Source organism: Chrysochloris asiatica, unplaced genomic scaffold (genome assembly GCF_000296735.1).
Source record: "Chrysochloris asiatica unplaced genomic scaffold, ChrAsi1.0 scaffold00306, whole genome shotgun sequence".
NCBI classification, from domain to species: domain Eukaryota; kingdom Metazoa; phylum Chordata; class Mammalia; order Afrosoricida; family Chrysochloridae; genus Chrysochloris; species Chrysochloris asiatica.
In genome coordinates, this window is record NW_006408824.1 from 737,313 (window position 1) to 748,437 (window position 11,125).

The window sequence follows — 11,125 nt, forward strand, 5'->3', positions numbered from 1 at the left end:
AAGGCTTGAATTTTTTCTTCAGTTCCCCCAGCTTGAGAAATGCTGAGCATGTTCTTCCTTTTTGGTTTTCTGACTCCAGATCTTTGCACATTTTGTTATAGTATTTGACTTTATCTTCTTGAGCTGATCTTTGAAAATATTTTGTCAGCTCTTGTACCTCCTCATTTCTTCCATTTGCTTTAGCATCTCTGCGCTGGAGAGCAAGTTTCAGTGTGTCTTCTGACATCCATTTTGACCTTTCCTTCTTCCTTGCCTTCTTAATGACTTTTTGCTTTCTTGATGTATGATGTTCTTGATGTCATCCCACGAAGAGTTAAAAAAAAAAAAAAATCTGTCTTGAAGTACAGTGCTGTCTGTGATAAAATAACATCCATACCCATTAACTATACATATGGCCCTCACTAGATGTCATACACTGAAATTAATTGACTATATTTATGGAAAGAGATGGTGGGAAAGCCCCATATCATCAGCCAAAACAAGGCCAGGGGCAGACTGTGAATCATATGCAAGTTCAGGCTGAAGCTGAAGAAAATACACAGCCAAAATATGACCTTGAACATATCCCACCTGAATTTAGAAATCATCTGAAGAACAGATTTGATGCATTAGATGCTAAAGACCGAAGACCAGAAGAGTTGTGCAATGACATCAGTAACATCAATATAGGAAGAAAGCAAAAGGTCATTGAGAAGACAAGAAAGAAGGAAAAGACCAAAATGGATGTAAGAAGAGACTCTGAAACTTGCTCTTCAGCATAGAGATGCTAAAGCAAACGAAAGAAATGAGAAGGTACAAGATCTAAGCAGAACGTTTCAAAGGTCAGCTCGAGAAGACAAAGTCAAATATTTTAACAAATATTTGCAGGCCTGAAGTTACAGAACCAAAAGGGAAGAGCACACTCAGCATTTCTCAAGCTGAGGAAACTGAAGAAATAATTAAAGCCGCGACTTGAAGGATTCTCTGGGCAAAATATTGAATGATGCACAAAGCATCAAAAGAGGATGGAAGGATTACACGGAGTCACTGTACCAAAAAGAAATGGTTCGTGTTTAACCTTTTCAAGAGATAGCATATGATCAAGAGTCAATGATCCTGAAGGAAAAAGTCCAAGGTGTATTGAAATCATTGGCAAAGAATAAGGTACTAGGAATACAAATTGAAATCTTTCAACTACCTGACCAACTGACTGAAAGAGATCCACATTTGTGCCTGTTCCAAAGAGAAATGACTGAATGGAATACAGAAATCATTGGACAATATCATTAATATCAAATGCAAATAAAACCTTGCTAAAAATAATACAAAAATGGCTGCAACCATACATTGACAGAGAACTTCCAGAGGACCAAGCTGGATTCAGAAGAGGACATGGAATGATGGATGTCATTGTTGACGTCAGATGGATCTTGACTAAAAACATAATACCAGAAAGATGTTTACTTGTGCTTTATTGACTATGCAAAGGCTTTTAATTATGTGGATCATAACAAGCTAAGGACAACATTGGGGAGAATGAGTATTCTAGAACACTTAATTGTGCTCATGAGTAACCTATACATAGATAAAGAGGTAGTTGTTAGAACAGACAAGGGAACACCGAATGGTTTAAAGTTAAGAAAGGTGTGTGCCAGGATTATATTCTTTCACCATATTTATTTAATCTGTATGCTGATTGACTAATCTGAGAAAATGGATTATATGAGGAAAAACATAGCATCAGGATTGTAGGAAGACTTATTAACAACCTGCAATATGCAGATGATACAACCTTACTTGCTGAAAGCCAAGAGGACTGAAAATACATACTGATGAAGATCAAAGATCACAGCCTTCAGTATGGGTTTTATCTCAATGTAAAGAAAACAAAAATCCTCACCACTGGACCAATAAACAACATCCATATATATGGAGAAAGTTTGAAGTTGTCAAAGCTTTCATTTTGCTTGGCTCAACCATCAACACTTATGGAAGCAGCAGTTAAGAAATCAAGCAACGTACTGCTTTAGACAAATCTGCTGCACAAGACCTCTTTAATGTGTTGAAGAGCAAAGATGTCAGTTTGAGGACCAAGGTGCATGTGATCCAAACCTTGATATTTTCAATAACCTCATATGCATGTGAAAGTTGGAAATTTAATGAAGAAGACTGTAGAAGAATTGATGCATTTGATTTATGGTGTTGGAGGAGAATATTAAAAGTACCATGAACTACCGAAAGAACAAACCAATCTCTGTTGGAAGAAGCACAGTCAGAATGCTCCCTGGAAGCCAGGATGGCCAGACTTTGTCTCTCATATTTTAGACATATTATCAGGAAGAACCAGTCACTGGAGAAGGATATCATGTTTGGTAAAGTGGATGGTCGAAGGGAAAAAGGAAGACCCCCAACTAGATGGATTAACATAGTGTCGGCAGTAATGGGCTCAGGTTTAGCAACAATTGTGACGTTGATGCAGGACCAGGCAGCGTTTCGTTCTGTTGTGCATAGGGTCACTATGAATCTCTGTTGACTTGATGGCACCTAACAACAACAACAACAAAATATATATAGATAGAGTCCACATAGAGACTGATGAAACCAAGATCAGATGGCAGGCTGCTGACTCACAGCTGATCAGATGGCAGGCTGCAGAAGTTAACAACTCAGGATTGACAGCCAACACTGCAGCCCAAGGATCTGAAGGTCAGATGATGATAAGCCAGATGCAGGATCCAGAGCATCTGTATATAGTTGAAGCAGGCCACTCATCTGAGAAAATTTCCTTTCAACTGAGTGGATGCTCCTAGCAGATCTCATCATGGAGATGATTACATTATATCACATGGCCCAGCCAAGTAGACACACATCCTTAACCATCACAGTCCATCTGAGGTGAGAGGCAGCATGTATACGGTGCCTTGAGCTGATTGTGGGGAGAAAGGCAGCAGGTTACCATCTCAGCCCGTTGGGCCTTCAGGATACAGAGCTGGCTGTGTCCCAGGAATTCTGTCACATAGTGCTCACCACACTAGAACACACTGTGATTCTCACTGGTCCCCCTTTACAGTCCCGTGGAACTAGGGTTGAGGTCACCTCCACTTTAATGTTATTTGTTGTTGTCACAGTGATTCCGACTCAAAGCAGGAAAGGAAATCATTGCCTGGTCCCACGCCATCTTCAGGATGATTGGAATGTTTGAGTCCATTGCTGTGGCCATTGTGTTGGTCCATGTCATGGAGGGTTTCCCTTAATTTTGCTGATCTTACACTTCACCCATGAGGTTTTTCTTCCAGCAGTTGGTCTTCCTGCCTCCACTTTACAGATGTGCAAACTGAGCTGTGGAAAAGTGGCTTCCCCAAGGCCACAAAGCTTCAAATAGGGGCCCGGCTGCATGTTCTGAGAAGGCCCATGGCTCGGGCTGGCCACTCATGTCAGATTGTCACCCTGGGGTCATTGCAAGATGGACGCAGTTGCTTTGTAGTGGTGTACACCTGGCCTTGTCCCACATTCTGACTACCAATAGGGTGCTTCTGCAATGCTCTTGGGCTCAGCCATGTTCCTCCAGCTATAGTTGAGGAAGGACACCCCTCTGTTTTCTTGGGTTCCTTCCTTCATCCATTTCCAGGCCACCCACTGAGCAAGCTGCTGCCCCCAGAGTGCTCCTCTTCTGTGTGCCTTGGTCCTTTTGCCCTGTCTGCTTGCCTGGTCTCTGGGCCACAGACAACAGGGAGGCAGTGCTCACCTGGATTCAAGATGGAGCTGGGGACAGCGTGCCACTGCAGCTCTTTTGCTCTGGGGCTGCCCTTGACTGCAAAGCTGCTGCTTGTCCTTCTGTGGCTGTTTCTGAAGAGCTCCGAGTTGGCAACCTCTCACTTGGGTATGCTGTGTGAGAGTGAACTCCCGGGCATCACCATGTACCGGCTGCATGCCGATGCCTGACCCAGTGTGCGGTCACACTGCTTTACAGCAGTCTCTGACATGTGTCTACCTTAGAAGACAGGGAAAACCTGCCCCACTGGGTTAGGGGTTAGGTTTTGGGGCAAATACAATTCAATCCATAACACCTGTGTTCCCCGCAGAGTGGCTAGGCATCAGGCCACCTGCCTGCAGGGGTGGACAACTTTCTCCCACTCCCAGCCTGGGGTGCTGTGCAATGCAGCCCACTTGTGACTGAGGGCTGCCCCTACCCAGAGGGGAAGGAAGCGTGGGAGGACCCATCAGCAGCAGACAGGGTGGGGGTGCCTCACACTTCACTCTGTCAGCTCTTGTGTGCCAGCCTGACAGGGCGGTGGTCTGACAGGTGGTGGTGTGTTGTTTTCTTAGGTCCCTCAACTATTTTTCCTGCCCTGCTGTCAGAAGCCAAAAACCCTAGTAGTACAGTGAGCTAAGTATTGGGCCATTAACTTCAAGGCAAGTGGTTCAAACCCACCAGCTGCTCTGCAGAACAAAGATGAGACTTTGATAGCCTTGAAATCCTAAGTAACAGTTTTACTCTGTCCTGTTGGGTTGCTATGAGTTGGAATTGACTCAGTAGCTCTGGGTTTGGTGCATGGTTGGTTTTTCAGAGGCCAGTTTGCTTTTATCTCCACACAACCCCATCATGTTGTGGCTTAGTGGTGGAATTTGTGCCTTCCATGAGGGAGACCCAGGTTCGATTCCTGCCCAGTGCACCTTATGCACAGCTACCACCCATCTGTCAGTGGAGGGCTTGTGTGTTGCTGTGACGCTGACCAGATTTCAACAGAGCTTCCAGACTGAAATGGACTAGGAAGGGAGGCCTGGTCATCAACTTTGGAAAATCAGCCAATGAAAACCCTGTAGATCACAACATCCCTTATGCAGTGACCATAGTGTGGTGCCGGGTCCATTGTGTATGGGACCAGCTCCACCTTGGCTAAGGCCCACAGTACTCCACGGTGTGGTGCACTCAGTGTTTCCATGTTTGCTGTCTGTGTGTTTTTCCCAGTCTGGAGCCTGCCCCTTCCTGTCCTGACATCTATTTACTGCCCCCAGTATCCTTCCACCTCTGAGACTGCTTCCGGATGCACAGCCCTTCCTTGCATAACCACGTGTGCCATGCCCTTTCTTCCCTCTCTCTCCGCTCTTTCCTTCCTTTCTCCAAGGCGATGTTGGCTGCGCCAGCCCTTTGGCACCGATTCCATCATGCTCCCTGCCAGCTATTCCTGGAACGGGCTGTGCCCTTCAGAACAGGGAGTGTCACCCTGCCTGTGTTGATTTCCCCCAGCTTTCAGTTCTCATGGGTGGGGCTTAGCCCTTGCGGCTTTCTCGGACCCTCGCCAACCCACAGGCTCATAGTGCAAGATTGTTCTTCACCACAGGAGCTGGGTTAGTGGGCAGCTACCAGTGGGCCCTGTCATCACTCCACTTATCTTCCTGAAGCAGGGTCAGCTGTGCCTCTGCCCCTGGGCACTGTGCATTACACTGACTAGACCACGAGACCTTGGAGCTAGTGAGAAAGCCCATGAGCTAGCAGTGAGACTGGGTTGAGCGTCTGTGTGAACACACACAGCTGTACACAGTGGTGGCCATACCAGCCCATCTGTCTCTACTAGTGCTCGTAAGGAGGACCTTCACCTAGCACTTCTGCTTTCATGTTGTGGGCACTGTGTTAGGCACAGCCGGCCCTGGGGCCACGTCTGGGCCTGCTGCCCCCCAGATCCCAGTGGTACAGGCCTAGCATCCTGTCCTTGGAGTAGATTCTAAACCAAGCACCTGACTGCTGTTCCCTATACACAGACAGACAGACACAGACAAACACATGCAAGCACTCATACACTCCCACACACATGTTGTTGGTAAGTGCCGTCGAGTCGGTTCCAACCCACAGCGACCCTGTACAGGGTTTCCAAGGCTGTAAATCTTTACAGGAGCAGAAAGCCTCATCTTTCTCCCGCAGAGCAGCTGGTAGTTTCAAACTGCTGACCTTAAGGTTTGCAGCCCAATTCGTAACCACTACGCTACCCGAGCTCCTTCCCACACACATACAGGCATAGAAATACACGCATATACACAGCACTCGTACACACACACTAATACATACATAGAAATACAGATACTCATACACAAACACAGATACAGACACTCATATTCTCACAAGCATCATATATGTTGTTGTTGTTAAGTGCTGTTGAGCCGATTCCAACCCATAGCAACCCTGTAGAGGGTTTCCAAGGAGCAGCTGGTGAGCTTGAACTACCGACTTTGCAGTTCAAACAACTTTGCAGTCTGACGCATTAGCCCACAGCGCCACACCAGGACACCAGACTCATATATACATACGTAGAAATGCACAGATAGTTATACACAAACACACATAAACACACAGACACAAACACACATACACATACAGACATATGCACACAGACACTCACAGACACACAGATGTACACAAACACATATACAAACATATACACATATAGATACACATATATACACATAGACACTCATACAGACATACACAACACATACACATGTACATTCACATGGACACATATGCACATACTCTCAGACATGTACAGATACACCCATTTACAGACACATTCACATATGTACACACGTATACACATGGACACACATATACACACAGAAGATTACCAGTGCAAAGCAGGGACCTAGGAGAGCTTTCTGGATGACCTGAGGATGGGTGTGTGACAAAGCCTCAGGGACCAGACGGTAGAAACAGGCAGGGACTCAGGTTTCCATTTACAGCCTGAGTAGCTGAGGCCCTAAGCAAGGCACAGGTGTCTGGGCCATGGGGCTCCTGGGGCAGGCCGTGCTCTGTACCCAAGCTCAGAGCTCCTGTTACTAGACAGGGGTGGGGACGTGGAGAGGGAGGAACTGCCTCCAGCCCAGGGGATATGTGGTCTGTATAGAGACAACATATTACTGCCTTCAGCAAAGTGGAGCCCAGGACAGCTCCCACCCTCCCAGAGATTGTGTCCCGAGGGCATCACTTCTCCCAGTTGGGAAGTGAATGACAGAGAGGTTCATTCTTCACCTGGGAGTTTTTCTCACCTGTGGTCCAAGAAGACCAGTGGTCAGGGCTATGCCAGCACCTCCTTACATGGGCACACCTCCTGTGGTGACAGGTGGGGTTCCTGACCATCATTGTCTCACCACTGGCCAGGGCGCGAGCTGTGGGAGCTGGGGCAGGAATCCTAGGTGGTTCCTGTTGCCTTCAGCCTCATCGTCACACAGGGGCTTAGAGCTGCATCCCCAGCTATGCAGGCTGTGCCTTGCACTGGCCTCCAGCACCTCTTAGCTCTGTCGTTAGAAGTAGATGTATTGACAGAGGTGTTTTAGGCATTTGAGGGGGCACTGAAGCTGACCCACAAGAGGATCCCCACCTGTAGGGTGCTTGGAGCTCAGAATCCAAGACAGACTTAAGGCTGAAGACCCAGGCCCTGGGGACCGCTTCCTCCGAGGCAGGTGTCTTAGTCCAGGCCCAGCTCCCTAAGGTGGCAGGAAGGGTGTGCTGAGGGGCGGTGCTGCCAAGGTCCAGGCCCCGTGTCAGTCCAAGGGTCAGGCAGCTGGAAGAGAGGTATTCCGGGTGTGGCGGGCATTGTGGGCAGCTTGGAGCCAGCGCTTGGGTGGCCATGTGGCGGGCCCCTTTGCTGGGATGTCCTTTGTGGTTCACCATCTGAGTCTGGGCCATTGGGACTACCACTGCTCAGTCGTTGGCAGACGCCACAGCACAACTGTCCAGACTCCTGCTTCCTGTTTCCGGGAGTATTCAAACCAAAGTGGCTCTAGTGTCACTGGGTGGCCCTCCAGAACCTAAAGTAGTGACGGCAAATGAGTAAGTGCTCTTGGTCTGGGAACCTCCCGGGGCCTGAGTAGAGGTCCACCTCAGCCCCACCCAACCTGAGTTCTGTCTGTTTCTCCCACAGGGTGAGCTCGACTTGGAGAAGGGCTTGGAGATGAGAAAATGGGTCCTATCTGGAATCCTGGCGAGTGAGGAGACTTACCTTAGCCACCTGGAGGCCCTGCTGCTGGTGAGGAGCAGGGTGGAGAGGAGTCGGCAGGACTCCAGCTGTAGGACGCTCAGATAATTCCAACTCCTAAAGTCAGTTCCCTTCAAGGGACCGTGGAGACTCACGATAGACTCACTGCCAAATCAAGCTGCTTCTAAAGTGTTCATTTTAATGGGGTTTTAAATAGAAGCACATATGCCACACCACCATGATCTGTAGCTGTACCATGTGCCTCTGGGCAGTGGCTGTCTATGTGGGAAGCCCAGGTTCGATTCACAGCCAGTACGCTTCATGTGCTGCCGCCCCCCATCTGTCAGTGGAGGCTTATGTGTTATTGCTATGGTGCTGAATAGGTTTTAGCAGAGCCTCCAGATTAAGGAGAGGAAGAAGGCTTAGAAATCTGAAAATTAACAGTAGTAACCGTGTGAATCACAAAAGTCCAGTCTATACCGATTATGGGGATGACTCAGGAACCAATAGTGTTTAATTCTGTTGTGCATGTGGCCAGTATGAGTCAGGGATAGACTGTAGGACAGCTAACAATAGCCACAAATCATGCATCTGGCAAAATGGCCAAATGTCTCACCTGTACCCCCTCAACTATGCTCTACTTCCTAGGCCAACTCACCTGTGCTCTCTCACTTGGACCCCTTCACTTGGGCCTTCCTCACTTGTGCCCACTCACCTGTGCTTTCTTACCTGGGCCCCTTCATATGGACTGCTTTCACTCTTTCCATCTTCCCTGGACCCCCCTCACTGGTGTCTTCTTCCAGCCCATGAAGCCATTGAAAGCCGCGGCCACCACCTCTCAACCAGTGCTGACAAGTCAGCAGATCGAAACCATCTTCTTTAAAGTGCCAGAGCTCTACGAGATCCACAAGGACTTCTATGATGGGCTCCTCCCTCGTGTGCAGCAGTGGGGTCACCAGCAGCGCGTCGGCGACCTCTTCCAGAAGCTGGTGAGGTTGGGGGCCGAGGGTGTGTCGGGAGGGGGAGTAGGGAGGGAGAGGCCTGAGTGTCTTGGGGGTCATCCCTGGCCCTGTTCAACTTTACTCAGAGTTCCCAGTCTCCACAGAGACCCAGCTGCACCTCCCGATGGAGACTTGGGCCAGAGGAAACTGGGCGGGCACAGGTGGAGGCAAAATGCAAGTTAGGTATTTCACTAAGCCTCCCACGTAGCCATGATGTATGACATCGGCTTCTGAGGCTCAGTTGGCATTGGGCACCAGGTGGTTCCTCTTGGTCAGAACGAACCCCACTTACTAGCTTTAGGTGTGGGTCTGGTGCGCAGAAACCAAGACTAAAGGCTCAATTGTTTGCAGCAAGAGGCCATGCCTCATTAGGCCTTCAGTCTGGCCTATGGCTCACACCAGGTCTGCTCTGGTGTGCCTTTCCCTGTGTGCACTACCTTTTCTTTTCTAAGTGATAATTAATTTGATTCATGATACTCATATATCTCCATGGAGATCTACAAGGAGCCTTGGCAGTGCTGCTTACCTAATGGTTAAGAGTCTGACCCTCCAACTGCTTCCCAGAAGAAAGATGAGGCAGTCTGCCCTGTAAAGATTGACAGTCTCAGAAATTTTGTGGACCAGTTCTACTCTGCTAGTTAGGGTCTATGTGGATTGGTATCAAATTGATGGCAGTGGGTTTGATTTGGTTTATATCATACTCTATACAGTCCTGGTGGTGCTGTGGGTTAGGCAGGCATTGGACTGCTAACTGAAAGGTGGTTATTAGGTGCCTTATGGTCAGCTTTGACTCATAGCAACCATTTGTTGTTGTTGTTGCTGTTAAGTGCCATTGAGTTGGTTCTGACTCATAGCAACCCTGTATACGGTTTCTGTGGAGCAGCTGGTGAGCTTGATCCACTGACTTTGCGGTTCAAACCGACTTTGCAGTCCAGCATATTAACCCACAGCGCCACATCAGGACTCTACACAGCAACCCTAGGCCAACAAAATTAACTTACTTCCCGGTCCTGCACCATCCTTACAATTGTTATGTTTCAGTCCATTGTTGCTGCTGTGTGTCAGTCCATCTTGTTGGAGGTATTCCTCTTTTTTGCTGACCCACCACATCATGCTTGGTAAAGTGGAGGGTCAGTAAAAAAGAGGAAGACTTCAACAAGATGTCAGCTTTCTCCAGGGACTACAACCTCTAGATAAAATGTCCGAAGTATGAGAGATGAAGTCTCACCACCCTCACTTCTAAGGTGCATTCTGGATGCACTTCTACCAAGACAGATTTTTTTTGTTCTTCTAGCAGTCCGTGGTACTTTCCATATTCTTTTCCAACACTGTAATTTAGATGCATCCATCCTTTCTTACTTTTTCATTGTCTAACTGTCACATTCATGTGAGGTGATTGAAAATACTATGGCTTGGATCAGGAGCACGTTAGTCCTCAAATTGACATCTTTGCTCTAACACTTTAATGCAGTCTTGTGCAGCAGATTTGCCTAATGCAATATGTGGTTTGATTTCTCGGCTGTTGCTTCCATGAGTGTGTGTTGATTGTGAATCCAAGCAAATTGAAGTCTTTGACTTCTATCTTTTCTGTATTTATAGTGATATTATTTATTGGTCCAGTAGTGAAGATTTTTGTGTTCTTTACATTGAGGTACAGCCCTTACTGAAGGCTGTGATCCTGGAGCATCATCAGTAAGTATTTCAAGTCCTCTGATTCCAGCAAGCAAGGTTGTGTTATCTGCATATCGCAGGCTGTTAATGAGTCCTCCTCCAATAATTTTTATTGTGAATTGAGTGAAGGTTTACAGATTAGATCATCAGTTTTACATTCAACAAATCATTCACCATTTCATCTTAATGATTGCAACCTCCTCCATGCAACAACAGTTATCCCACTTCCTCCCTGTGGTCCCTGTTTTCATTCTAACTACCTGCCCATTCCTTCTCAACTTTGTCCTTAGGAAAATGTTATTCTTTTGCTTTTGAATTATTGACCATTCTATGGTGAGCATACCTTAGTAGTGTTGTTGTCGTTTGTATACCTGTCTACTTCTTGGCCAAAAATTGGGCCATGGGGGTGAGTTCGTTTCCAGATCTGAAAGGGTGGTCGAGGACCATAGTCTAAGATTACTACTCCAGTCTCTTTCAGACTAGTAAACCCAGTCTTTTTTTTTTTTA

The 11,125-nt window shown here is 47.2% G+C and overlaps 1 protein-coding gene across 2 annotated transcripts in view; it reads left to right on the top strand.

The window, feature by feature from the left end:
• Positions 1-11,125, top strand: part of BCR (breakpoint cluster region) — a 135,190-nt gene that overhangs the window by 79,080 nt on the left and 44,985 nt on the right. For both annotated transcript variants that reach the window (XM_006874921.1, XM_006874922.1), the window contains exons 3-4: positions 7,893-7,997; positions 8,750-8,935. In XM_006874921.1, the coding sequence (XP_006874983.1) occupies positions 7,893-7,997; positions 8,750-8,935 (291 nt within the window). The remainder of the gene's footprint in view (positions 1-7,892; positions 7,998-8,749; positions 8,936-11,125) is intronic.